Here is a 14461-nt window from a genome sequence, read left to right as displayed (position 1 = left end):
TAACTATCACACCTCATGGGAAGAATGCATTGGTGGAATTAGCAGGATCAGATGAACAGCGTTTAAAAGGCAGAGATTTCTAATCCGGAAGAGAAAGAGAAAGTCTTGTAAAATAGGCTATAATTTTAGAAATTCACTTGCCCCTCCTTCCCAAAGGAAGCTGTCATACCACTACAGCAGGCAAGAAAGTAATTTTTTGCTAGAAAGTAATTTTCAGAAACTGGGTGGAACAGATTGAGCATGGCCAGGCTACAAAATGCCAAGCCTTAGATCATCTTCTGTTTTCCATGACTCCTTCCTCTTATTTGTGCCTCTTCACTCCTAGTATTACCTTTAAGTGAAACAAAGAGTTAGTGCCCTTTGGAGTTCTGATATCGAAAGCCTAGATCATAGAGCAGACGTGACTTACTGTTGGGATATGGAAAAGGCTGTGGAACTTAGTATCCCAGTCTCCACCATCTCAATAGCCTGTTTCATTTCCAGCTTCTTGTACAAAGAAACGATGCTTGATTTGGGCAGGTTCTTTCGGATGAGGATTTTCCGTAAATATTTATGATCAAACTTCTTAAACCTGAAAATGAAAACCGACATTTGGGGGATGTCTAAGCCCTGTCTGTGTTATGCGAGTATGTGTTTTTCTTAAAACAAGTGACTACTTAGCTTTAGACTGAAAAACACCCATACAATGCCTGGAATTCACAGCCTTGGAACACATTTTTTTTTTTAAATCATAGAATTTATACGTTTTTGTTTAAATGAAGAAAGAATGTCTTATTGGCATGAATATATTGAAAATAAACTAAACAAAAGGAAGGGACAAGCTGCAATTAGGGCAAAAAGTGTGCGTTAAGTAAGGAGTGGGGGAGGCCCAGCCCAGCTCCAAATACAAGAGAAGAAATGAGGGTGCTGAGGCTTTTGTACAAGTGTTTCATTCTAATAGCTCCTAACAGTGACAGCTGTACTTACAGTAATCCTGGCCTATCCAACCAGAACCTAGTAAGTTTAAATGGCCCTGCGGTTTACAGTACTTTTGCCCATTATACTGCGCATTATTTTCAATCCTGCCAATTAAGGGTGAGTGAGAGCCAACATGTATCTTGACAGTCTGAATGATGGAGAATCTGACTAGGCTAGACACTGATTATTGCAGCAAACCTTTCACTGACCCATTAGACTGAGCTATACACATGCATCGGTGCCTTCAGAGTCAGCCACGTGTTTGAAGTAGGAAGTTTCAACACTTCCAATCATTTTACATTCAAAGGGTAACTTGTCTGCCTGCTCTACTTTCTGGAGGGGAACAGAAACTCCCTGAGCTGCTGGCTTATTATCTGGTGATTGGGTTCCTGGTCCGTGAAGCGGATGGATTATTTATCAGTCAAGTCTTCTCTGGGTTTAACAGACTGTGAATACTTGAGCTTTGTGCCCTATGTTTGGCACATACCAGGCCCACTCTTGCTCCAACTGAGTCACTCCCTTAGCCTTCTAGTTTTCTGCCTTTCTTCACTAGCGGCTATTGTTTCTGCTTATCTCTCAGCCCACGGTCATCGGCTCCCCAACCATCAGGGCTTCTCTGACACTGACATACTGAGCTCACCTTGACCTTGTACTGTTCAACTCTAGGAGTTGCCATTGTCCTTGTCTTACTAGTCACGTGGCTTCTCCTGATGCACTAGTGGGTCATTTCCTCCATGCCCTCTACATCGTGATAGCCACCTGCTTCCCTTCCAACCTCTCTATAGAGTTCTTCTGAGGCTGCTCACCCTTCCTTTCCCTCACCTGCCCCATAGGAATTGGAGGCTTCTCAAAGTCCTGTCCTCAGTTAGCTGCCTTCTTTACACTCTTATAGCGACCTCACCCATGTCCATAGCTTTGGTTACCACTCGCTGACAACTCACAACCTTTATCTCCAACTGTGATCTTCCTCTTAAATTTAAGACTAAATTCTAAAAGGGAGATGGATATATACTTGACATATCTTAAACGGAATCTGCTATGAAACTCTGAACATTCTTCTACAGTGTATATATTTAACCACAGCATTGTTATCTCCCTAGACTCCCTGCCTGGAAATCCAAGAGTCACTTTCATTTTCCACCTGCTTCTTCACATCATGGCTCCCTTTGTCCTCCTGGTCCCCTTCCTCTAGATTCTTTCTATTGTTATGCTCAGCATCCAACATAAACTTTTGTGGTTCCCCGTATCACAAAGATCCTTCCTAGATAGGGAAACCCTCTGTATCCTTACTTGTCTCTCACTTGGTAGTGGTTCCAGTGCCCACACACATCTTCAACTCCAGCCTTCAAATGATCCATCAGCTGCCAAACCAAACACAGGAGAACGAGCAGCGGTGAAACATTAACTCTAAAAGGCACACAAGGAAAGCTGAAACACTTTGAAAAACAAAGGAGGCCTTCATATCCTGGAACATATCTTCTGTTCTATCACTCTGTTCATGCCACTGAAACTTATAATGCCTTCCATAGTAATTCAGCTTAGTTTCATGAGTCAACAGACCCTGTGGCTAAGTTCCTTAATAACACACATAACTTGCAACAAAAACAGAGTACCTGCCATTTTCTTTGAATAATGTTTCTAAAATGATCTAGGAGATTCCTCATTACTGAAATCACATGGATATGAAGATTAATAATTAACTGTTACTTTTAATTTCATCGCAAAAGAAAAGATAACGCCAGTATCCAATTTATTACAGTTTCTGGAAATGTAGTCATACAGAAATTTTATTATAATAACACATAATAACAAAATGTATCTATATGCCTTATATTCTTTCTGATCATTCTATCTCAGTATTTACATTTCATTATCCAAGCCAATAATACTGTATTCGCTTTATCCAAATTGTGTATAGGAATTTAGGGGGGAAAAAAATACAGTCTCTTCAAAGTTTATGAATTAAATTTCAAATAATTTAAATTTGTAATCATAAAGTTCATTCTGGCTTCTAAATTTTCTTGCAAAATAGATTAAAATGCCAAATTAATTCTGAAACACTTAATTGAGGTACTTCTACCAATAATTATAGCTTTTTTGAGAAAAATAAAAAGTGAAATATGTAAGTTCTATTGTCTGAGGTATAACATCTAATTTCTCAATGTAATGAGCAGAGGGCATAAAGATAGAGACAAAAATCTTCAATCAGGTTAAAGTATTATTTATTTTATCCTCACCCCACAGTAGGTAATCCTCACCCCTTATCCTCATCTGTTGAATATTTTCAAATGGCCTTGAAAGATGGTTTGGGTTTTCAGGAATTTAATTCCTTTATTTCCTCAAGTGACTTTGACAATGAAATTCGGGGCTTATTTTGAAAGACTTTGGCAGTTTCTTCAGCATTAGAATCATGGACTCTCAGGGATGAAAGAAACCTAAAAATTATCTGGGCCAATCACTCTCTCAAAGCTTCAACCACCCATACAACTCTGTCAAGTGTTCCCGACCACTTGCACATATCCATTTCACCTTTGGGTGCCATACAAAAAACAGTTGTCAGAATGATCTTCATTAACAGAGCCAAAGTCTCTCTCCCCATACCTCCTTCACATCAGTTCTCATTTAGATTCCCTGGAGCCAAACAGAATGACATTTGCTCAATACAGTGCTGAACGTAAACAAAACAAACAGCTAGAAACCATGCTCACTTCACTGCCGTCTGTCAGAGTTGGATGTTTTCACTGCAAATGGCCACTAGGCCTTGTCTACGCAAGTAGTGGACATCTTTAGCCCTTCTTAAATAAAAGTTCAGAAAAGGCAGAGGATCTCATGTTTCATTGGAACCATGATTTTAGAATCAAGTAGGACAACTCTGAACATTAGTCTTTGGGATAGTTTCTTGAGGTGTCAACTTGGCTAAACCAGTCACTGGTTATCATTAGCACAGATCTAGATGTGGCCGTGAAGGCATTTTGTAGGTGTGACTGAAGGCCACATCAGTTAGAATTATCTAGAATGGGTTTGACTTGATCAGGTGAAGGCTTGAGGAGTAGAATTGAGGTTTTCACTTGTGCATGACAGTTACAGCCTGAGAGTTCCAGTCTGCCCTTCTCGGTGGCTTGTCCTACAGATTTGCATTTGCTGAGCCAGCCCCCACAGTAGGTAAGCCAGTTCCTTGCAACAAAGCTCTTAGTATAGATCTTTAACTGATTCCGCTTTCCATCCCAGAAATATTGCCAGCTTGGACTGAAAAGGAGAGAGAAAAGACTAAACAAAACAAAACAAGGCTGTTGGACCCCCAAAACTTTACAGGCAAGAAACAGGCTGATCAAATACGCTGCCTTTCATGAAAAAGGAAGTATGACTCAGAGGGTAGAATTGAGAGACAAAAATGTGGAACAAAGAATCACAGAATTTGTTCCCAGGCCTTGAAATCAAATAGTTTTCCCAGATGGACTGGGAAATTTGCTAGAGATAGATGATTCCTTTTTGCTTTCCATTCCCCACTTCTCTCCTTTTGGAAAGTGAATATCTATAGCTGCTATCTTGTGACTGTCTTACTAGTGTATTTTGGGAGCAGATAACTTGTTGCTTGAGTTTCACAGGTTCAGAATGGGAGAGGAGCTATGCCTTAGGATGAATTAATCCTAGGGCATCACCCATCCCTGACTTAGATGATTGAGATGGTAAGGTTTGAAACTTTTGAACCAATAAGATTTAGATGAGATTTTTGGTCCTTGAGTTGATACTATAATAAATTGAACCTTCGGGGGATGATAGGATAGGGCTAATGTATGCAGTACATGGGATATACATGAATCTTTGAGGGCAGACTGCGGTAGGCAGAATAATGGGCCCCAGAGATGCACAAGGCCAGTTTATATGCAAAGAATTAAGATAGCAGATGGGCTTAGGGTTGCTAATCCCTTAAAATAGAGAGATTATCCTAAATTATTCACATGGACTCAATATAAGCATAAAGGTCTTTAATATGGAAGATGAAGGCAGAAGAGTCAGTATCAGAGTGATGCATCCCGAGAAAGACCTTATCGGCCATTGTCAGCTATGAAGATGAAAGGGGCCTATGAACCAAGGAAGGCTAGCAGCCTCTAGAAGCAAGAAAACAGATACATCCCTAGAAACTCCAGAAAGAAATGACAATGAGATAACTTACACGGATATGAAGCTCTTCGTTGATGGATTCTTTTTTATTGGTCTTTTTAACATCCAGGTACCTGACCAGAGGGCCAATTGTGATTCCCTAGATCACAAATAATAATTTGTTGTAGTAAAGATTGTCATTATAAAGAGCAAATTCATTTGCAAAACTATCAGAGCTTCCAATTTTTATGTCTTTGTTTTGTGTTAGTTTCCACTGGACAAATGCGTCAGTGTTTATTTCAGATCTTATTTAATTCTTTTAAATTCTGCAATAAAAATAAGCATTATGTCTGTATTTTAATGCAGGAATTTAGTTTTAGCTCTTAAGATAACCTATCAGTTTGCTGAGAGATAATTCCCACTAAAACAAAAACTGTGCTATCTAGTACCAATTGGAATCTCATTTTCAGTAACTCACAGTAGAGTAGCTATCTTCACCTGTTACCCAGGAATAATTTGATTAATATGTTTTATTGATTAAAAGGCAGATTAAAGGATGACCACAAACATGATCTAGAAATATTTGGGGATTTAGTTTGAGTATTGAGCACATATCTTAAAATCAAACAGTGTCCCCTTTTTGGTATTATACCAATATAATACATGATCCTAAAAGAATCTACCTATTTCAAATATGAAAGAAATCTACCAACCTGAATAAATACAGTAAAGTATGTAATTATTAGAGTAGCAGTAACAAACATTTTCTTCCTAGGAAAAAGAGACAGAGGAAGCAAAAACGCCAGTGAAAAACTTCCAGCTCCTCGAACACCACTGTAGAAAATGATGAACTGGTCCTTGATGGAGAAAGGAAAAGTCCGAAACTGGTTACTGACATAGAAGAGAACAAATACACCTAGAAAGGGGGAAATACGTATTAGAGCAGAGGGTCAGGAATTAGTAGACACACAATGCTAGTGACCCCATTCGTGTGCACATGCCCTCAAAATGAGGCACACTAATTCCCTCATGCTTGTGATTACCCATCCCAAACAGCATATCTCACAAAATTTTTTCATTTTTTGACTAGTTGTAAGATAGTAGTGCCTCAGCTTGATAACTTCTATGAGTGTGTATTTAAAGTAATAAAATCTTAATACTTTTTGATATAAGAAATGGCATATATTTTTAATCTATACCCATAATTTTTGCCTTTCAAAATGAGGGTATTGCCTTGAGGATAAAAAGATTTTGATTATATCATGTTCTCGCTGAGTAATCAAGGGTGGTGCATAATTTTCAACATGAGAGGAGCCCTCTCGGTGACTGTGGTCTCTGCAGGGTGAGTAAATCTTTTGTGGTTGATTTGGTTCATTTTGAGGTTCAGTGCAGACAAGAAAGGATTCTGGCAAGAACCCAAAGGGAGGGCTTCTTGCTGTCAGTAAGTGGAAGGGGGAGGGTAGAAGAGCTTGTTTAAAACACAGAGGTGTTTTCTACCACACTGGTTTTCTATCCCCAAGTGGCCCACATGGCCTAGCTACTGCCAACACAGTGGTTTGTGGTGGGAAAGGTTCCTTCACTAAAGCTCTGACTAATTAAAGAAGAGGTTTCACTGTAGAATAATAAAGCTCTCGGTTTCGTGTGACTTCTAATCACACAGACTTCATAGCAAGCAACCTTGATTATAGGCACATTGATAGCACAAGAGACAGTTACATTTTTTCATTTTGTGTTTTCGTCCTGTCTCCACCACGTACTAGTCATGTGACCTCAGGCAGGTTCTTAATTTTATCAAGTACTAAGTCTCCTCACCTGCTTAACAAAGGTAATGATCCTATTTATCTCAGAAGGTGGATATAAAGTTTAAATAAATTTAATATCTATAAGTTACATAAAGCAGGGCCTTCTATGTTATAAACTTTCATGAGTGAACTACAATGAGTAGCTACCATGAGTCATGCTAGGAAAAGAAAAGGCTAGGAGTGGGGGAACCAGATTATGATACTGGCCTTGCCCCTCATTGTGACGCAGCCAAGTCAGCCATTCTCTCAGTGACTGTCCTACCAGTTTCTTCAACTAGACAAAGAAGTTGGGCTAGATGGTGGCCAAGTGTCAGCAGTGTTGAGGGATCCACAATATTACTCCTTTTCTAGATGATTTCTCTTCTTTTGGCTGAGCTGAGGCTCTAATTTCTCTTGAAATTAGCTTTAATCTCCTGTGGACCACTATAGTTCTAGGATTAAAAAGGACCTAAGAAATTTGTCCACACTCACCATTTTGTGGTTGAGGAAGAAGATTTTGAGTACTTAAATATCTGTCCAAGTTCAAGTAGCTACTTAGTAGTAGTGTCAAGATTTGATGTAAGATTATAAATTTCTATAATAGTTTCCATAATTCCTTTTTCCGTTGAGGACCCAACGGGCACATGCATTCAGATTTAGTTTTATGAACTATTTAATATTTCTGCACTTTTCTTATTCTTTCCTAGATCCTAAAACCCATCCCAAATTTATTTAGAATCGATATGCTCAAGTTAAGTTCTCAGCTGTTTCTCCTAATTTCTCTTTGAGTAATTGGTTTGACAATATTGATCAAAGTCATTTAAAAACATGCCTCAAGTATTAGTCTAAATTAGTTTAACCTATAATTGCTTCTAATCAAAAGGAAACATATATATTGTAGTTCAATACTTAATGTTTTTTTTCTAGCTCCAGAAACATAAACATACAAGATAAATCAGCAGCTATTATTCCAGACATCTCAATTTTAATTTAGGCATATTTTATAGGGGTGATGCCAGTTACATTATAGAGTCACCTTTACTAATTAATACTAAGCACGTCTCAAAAATAATTATTCACTTCCTAGTTTTTGGTTTTCTGTACATCACACTCCACTCTCAACTGAAATCACCTGTATTATTTAGGGAAATGTTTTTTTTTTTTAACGATACACATAGAATACGATTTGTGACATCTCACTTTCCTGTAACAAAAATGTAAATGCCTGCAATGTATAACCCATATCTGATTTAAAGTGCAAGAGGGAAAAAATTGGCAAAGAAGTGAAGAGCAAAGGATAAATTTACTGCTATATTTAAATGTGTAGATGTGAAAGTTCTCTCTTCGATTAAAAAAAAAACTCCTTTCTCTAGCTTTGCTTATCAGCCACTAATGACTTTGACTGATTGAAAGAGTAAACAGAACATTTCTTGTTGCTACAAGGTGCCCATACCCGCCTAACCAGTAAAACCAGTTAGTATCACCTCACTACTTAGGCCTTTACATGGTAGAAAGGAATAAGAAAAATTTAAAAAGCAGGGGGCAGGAGACTGTTGGGGGCCCTGCTTTCTCTTACTGATGGCTCGCCAGATCTGGCAGAAGGCCAGGGTGAAGCAGACAAAGGCCCAGTTCCACTCATGGTTCTTCCCAACGGTGGACACGCCCATGAAGATGAAGATCAGGGTCTCGCTGACGCTGCTCAGCATCTTCATGAAATACTTGATGGTCGTGTAGGAAGTCTGGGACACGTTTTCTTCCACATACTTTTTCATTGTCACTGCGCAGGCCGTGATTCTGCAAGAGGAGCAGATAGTCTCAGAGAGAAATTATGCCCGTCCCTGAAAAACCCTCCCTGTTGGTGATGCCACAGATACACAAATTCTGTTCTTATCCACAGAGAACATCTTCTCTGTCCCCTCTTTGGCGGAAGATTTTCCACAGATTTTCTTTCTTCTTCTCCCTTCCCAAGGGGTTTGCATAAGTCGAATGTAGTAGGGAAGGAGGTGAGTGTGGTTTTCCCACAACCAATGGCAGGCAATTTAGGCACAAACCAAAAGCTGAAGTGTTTCTACCTGGCCCTGCTTTATCAAGCGCTTTGTCAATCCCCCTCTTACTCTCTACTCCACTCTGCCTCAAACCCCAACAAATCCATGCGATTACCTAGAAAGAATAATTCAACAAGGCCCTTCATCTGCCTCACCTGAGCAATATTTCTTACAATCATTTAATGAGAATTTTTTTTATTTAAAACGTTTCTGTTCTAGATCCACTTAGCAAGTCGTAGTTGTTTTGATCATTCTTAAGGTGGGAAAAAATGAGTGTTTGGATTTTACACTATTATATTTAATTAGAATAAGTATCTCTACAATAAAATTAACTACTTTTTCCTGAGGAGCTGCATATGAGGCAATGTCATAGAGAAAACAACATGATCAGGTATAATAAGCCAAATTATGAAGCCTCATTTCAAGATCAATATGATGTAAATATTTTTTAAAATATTTTTATTAGGAAAAATAAATCTGGATGCCTAGTCTTATCTCATTTACCTGGTTTTATTCTACACTGTCAAGTCCTGGAGCTACGATGTGTTTTGAAAAAAATAACAAAAGGCAATGCCCAGCAATGACAGTCCCTCGTAGCACATTTCCTTTTAATTTTAAGATAATGAATTTTTCAAAGAAAAAAAAATTACTAAGATGAGACTTTAACCTTGAACTTCTCCCAGCTTTTCTCTGTTGCAGCTTTTCTGAGCATTCTAAAATGACCTTACAATTGCTATGCTCTCCTTAGGCAAATCACACGAAGAGAGCAAAAACAAATGATGGAGAGAACATTTGTTTGGCAAAAGGCCTGTATCAGATTTTACAGACGTTTAAAAAACCTGAATTCTGCAACACTTTTGAGAATTAGCATCAGCTGTTGGGTCTTTTCCAGATGCTGGTCCACAAGATGTGGTCCTAAACCCTCTGTCATCACTATGAGAGTTGGTCTTTGGTTTGTACTCACGCCAGGATGCCAGACAGATAGAGCGTCTCAGCAGCTAAGTAAGACAAATAGCTGAACATGAAGACAATCAGCGGTTCAATTGCAGAGATATTCTGAGTGAAACGTGTGGTAAACGCAGAAATGAATCCAAAAATAATGCCGAAGAATGTTCCCCCAAGCCCCACAATAATGAATCGAGAACATCCAGCCAAAATGTCGACAGGTTCTATGGCTTCAAATTTATGCATCTTTGTGAAGGCAATTAATATGTTGTATAAGACCTGGACAAAAGAAAAGTGAAAAAGAAAGAAAAAAAAAGAAAAGAAAAGAAACGTGAATTAGAAATGAGAAAGATTTTACACACAGATTCTTAACTTTGTGTCTAGTTAAATAATACACAGCAATAAATGACATGGCAATAAATATGATAAATGTATTCCAACTAATTTAAATGTATTTGGTCTTGCTACATAAGTGTCATACTCACAGCTTTCAATCACTGAGCACCTACTATGTGCTAGTCTCTTTGCTAAGCTCTCTGTGTTATTATCCATTTATTTTCTCTCAACTCTGAAAGTACCCACCAATATGGGTTCTATAATACTTAAAAGAACTAATGGAATTCTTTTAAATATTTCTCCTTTAAGGTGATCACCATGTTAAGTTCTCTCAGTAGAGGGCGCTGAAGGGACATTGCAGGAGAAAGGGACTTCCTGCAACTTCCATGTGGCCATGTGGGTGTGAGAACTTCTGGTGGATCCTACCAGGGCCACAGGACCTGAAAGTGGTCCCTCTGTGACTTTATATCTTTGGCCTGGTGACACATAGGGGAAAAAAGCCCCAGCATGGCCCATGTGCAGCATGCCTGTGGCCCAAGGGTCTACCTGAATCACCCAACCTATCTAAGCCACACCCACCAGGCAGTGTGCTCCTCTGAAGGTCTTTTGCCCACTCCTGAGCCCAGGATCCTACTGCACGTCTGGGGCCCTACTGAGTGCTCCCTGTCTGCCCTCCAGACCGGCTCCAGTCTGGCTATGCCCGCCAGCCTCTCTGCTGTCCAATGGTCCATCCACACCTTCTCCAGTGAGTGCTGAACCCTTTCCAAGTATGTCCTTTTCAGGCTGTCCCTGAGCCCTAGTTTACCATAGATGGTATAGTATATACCATCTTATAGCTATTCCTTTATTATAGTTAATAATTTTGATATTAAAATTATTAAAATATCTCTGTTTAACTTACTGCGTGGTTTCTTTTTCCTGACTAGACTCCATGAACTACATTTTCCATGTACATCTCACTGGACTCCCCAAACAAGTCTTGCCTATGTGATGTGTATCCTCTCATTGTTCCTACTGTTTCTCTACTTATTTCAACATTTCTGTGAATTTGCAACAATCTGTATATCACTATTTTATGTCACTTGGCAAATGCAGAACTGAGACCAATCTTCTGCAAAGTGGCAGCTGCCACAAAGTTAATGAGAAACATAAAACAAGGAAAGTAAGATCTCTGCAGAAAATGAAGACCTTTGAGAATATCAGGCCCTGAAGGGTCCCGAGAAACCATAGCACACACTTATTTGCCCTGTTTTTCTATACTAAGACAAATGAAAAAATCAGAGAGGGAGCAGAAGCTAAAGCTCAAGGAAATAGGGTCACTGATCTGTCTGTGTGTCAACTATATTTTATAAAACTGGTATAATATTGGTGTATTTTATTTAAGCAAAATGAAGCCATATTTCAAGAAAAATCTTGGTTGCATCAAAAAAAAATGGTGACCTATGGCTCCAGATTGAATCTCAAAGAAACTTAGTGGTCGTACCCCAACTCATTGTGTTTATTTAATCCAACATCACCTTTTGCCTGACCTCGGAGCAAGCCACATATGGGTGTCAGGAGCCCAGGGTGTTGTGCCTTTGAGATTGCGCTCACATTCCAAGACCCCAAAAAGGCAGGTCTGGACGCATTAAGATGGGACCTGGGAATTTATTTGACTTTCAAACCCAGAGAAAACTCAGAGAATACGATTGATACTCAAATATTTGCATTTTGTTGCCACAAAGACTCTTTTGCATAGCTCTCCAGAGTTTAAGAAGCTACCCAGTCTGTTCCAAGGGCCTGGGAAAGCCAATCGGGCCAGCCCTATCTCTGGATGCTAGTATGCCCTGCCCAGAAGATGCCAGAGCAGTTTAAGAGGCTAAAGTAGTACATATAATTAGGAAGACTACATTTACAGACACAATCCATATGACTACATGAAAAATAATTCTTATCTTTCAAATTACCGGGCTCTGGATGTCATTATAGTTGTAAAAGATTTTCTTTGGACTCATTTTAAATCACAGCAATGTGTGTGTATTTTTTACATATTGGAGGGAAAAACAGCCAAGGCTAAATATCAAACATGTCCACATCACTAATGGAAAATCAGATTAGATTTACTCTTTTCACTCGGTGTGAAGGTGCTATAATAAAAAATATGTATTTTGTCTTGGTCTCTTGACACAGAGTTCTTAAAAACCTTGTAATTTTCTGAGTGATGGGACGAGAGGAGTGTCTTCTGTTATTCATAATGAGACCTTTTCAATCATATCTGAGTTTATGATAATGAGGTGACTGGCTAGGCCCCAGATAGCTTAAGGATGGGAGCTGATTGCCAGAAGAACCAATTACTTGACAAGAGGGTTGTAACTTTCAGTCTCACACCCTTCACCCCTGCCCCTGACCTCAGGGAGAGGAGGTGAGCTGGAAATTGAGTTCGGTAACCAAGGACCAATGATTTAATCAGTCATGCTTTTATAATAGAACTTCTGTAAAAACCCCAAAAGATGGGTTTTGGAAAGCTTCCAGGTTGGTGTTGGGAGTGTGGTATGATTGAAGAGAGCACAGAAACTCTGTCCCCTTCCCCCATACATTGCCCTATGTGCCTCAGGCTGTTCCTGAGTTTCATCACATATATATATATTATAGGATATAAGCTGTTTTCCTGAATACTATTAACTGTTCTAGCAAATTATCGAACTTGAAGAAAGGGTTGTGGGAACCCCCGGTTTTATAATCAGTCAGTCAGAAGTATGGGTGGCCAAGACATGTAATTGGTGTCTGAAATAAGGGCAGTCTGTGGGGGTCTGTGCTACTTCTGGGAAGTTAACTGTCAGAATTGAATTGAATTGGAGGATACCATGTTGGTGTCTGGTTGGTTGGAGAATTGGTTGATATGGGAAAATACAACCACATGTTTGGTGTCAGAAGTGGTGTGGTAAAAAAAAAATATTTAGAGGTGGTATCTCAGGACATGATCCTTTAGCATTACATTTAAGAAGCTCACCAAGTCTTCCAAGATCATAATAATGGCAACCCTTTAACAGATATCACTGTAGATGTTTGCAAAGCTTTTTCAGCATGAATTACATTGATGGATAATATTTGTTTCAGAATAATAACTAAAGATGCCAGCCCACCAACCAAGGCCTAATAGAAGTGGAGAGTTGATTTAAATGTGATGATTATTTTTTTCTTTATCAACTTTTTTAAGGAATAATTTACATATGCTAAGCTGCATCTAAAAAAATGAATTCTGACCATTGTAAACACTCTTAAAATCATCACCTCAGTTAAGATCTAGAACAATTCCATGAACTCAGAAAGATTCTTCATTCTTCTTTTAAAGTCCATCCTGACCCCAGGAAACCACTGATCTATTATTATCATTATAGATTAATTTGTATTTTATAGAATTGAATAATAAAGCATGCATTCTTTTATATCTGGCTTCTTTAACTGAGTATAGTGTTTTGGGCAGTTATCCATGTTGTTACAGTTAGCAGTGGTTCATTCCTTTTTTATTACTGAGTAGTATTTTATTATGTGGCTACAGCACACTTTTTTTTATCTTATCACTTAGATGACATTGGTGGACATTAGTTTCTGCACCCCCTACCACCCACTTTTTGCTCTTGGAATATTACTGTTATGAGCATCCTTAAGTCTTTTGTGTAGACTTATGTTTTCATTTCTCTTGGATATATACATAGGAGTAGAATAGCTAAGTGATATGATAAATAAAGCTAAAACTTTAAGAAACATCTGTCTTAGTCGATTTGGACTCTTATGACAGGATATCGTAGATTGGGTGGCTTATAAACAACAGAAATTTATTTCTCTCTGTTCTGGAGGCTGGTGAGTCCAAGATCAAGGCACCAGCAGAGTCAGTGTCTGGTAAAAGCTCATTTTCTTATTCTTAGACAACTGTCTTCTCACTGAGTTCTCACATGGCAGAAGCGGGTAAAGGAGCTCTCAGGGCAAGGAGGATCTCTTTTATGAGTGCATTAATTTCATTGATGAGGGCTCCACTCTTATAACCCAATCATCTCCAAAGGGCCCTACCTCCAAATACAATCATTTGAGAATTAGGTTTCAACATATGAATTTGGGGGGATGCAAACATTCAGTCTATAGCAACTGCCAAATTATTTTCCAGTCATTAGATCATTTTCTGTTCCCACCAGAAATGCATGAGAATTTCAGTTGCTCAATATCCTTGTCAACACTTGATATTCTCAGTCTTTTTAATTCTAGCCACTCTAATAAGTGTGTAATAGTATTTCACTGGAATTTTATTTTGCGTTTCCTCAC

General features: G+C 38.7%; 1 protein-coding gene across 1 annotated transcript in view; it reads right to left on the bottom strand.

The window, feature by feature from the left end:
• The window catches only part of SLC9A4 (solute carrier family 9 member A4), a 51673-nt gene that overhangs the window by 16394 nt on the left and 20818 nt on the right, over positions 1-14461 (bottom strand). The window contains exons 3-8 of the mRNA XM_039840075.1: positions 9849-10108; positions 8416-8633; positions 5772-5974; positions 5132-5218; positions 2248-2318; positions 410-571 (exon numbers count right to left, since the gene is read on the bottom strand). Coding sequence (XP_039696009.1) covers positions 410-571; positions 2248-2318; positions 5132-5218; positions 5772-5974; positions 8416-8633; positions 9849-10108 — 1001 coding nt within the window. The remainder of the gene's footprint in view (positions 1-409; positions 572-2247; positions 2319-5131; positions 5219-5771; positions 5975-8415; positions 8634-9848; positions 10109-14461) is intronic.

This window comes from Pteropus medius, unplaced genomic scaffold (assembly GCF_902729225.1).
Source record: "Pteropus medius unplaced genomic scaffold, Ma_sr-lr_union100, whole genome shotgun sequence".
NCBI classification, from domain to species: domain Eukaryota; kingdom Metazoa; phylum Chordata; class Mammalia; order Chiroptera; family Pteropodidae; genus Pteropus; species Pteropus medius.
The sequence above is the reverse complement of the archived record's forward strand: the minus strand, read 5'-3'. Positions and strand labels throughout refer to the sequence as shown.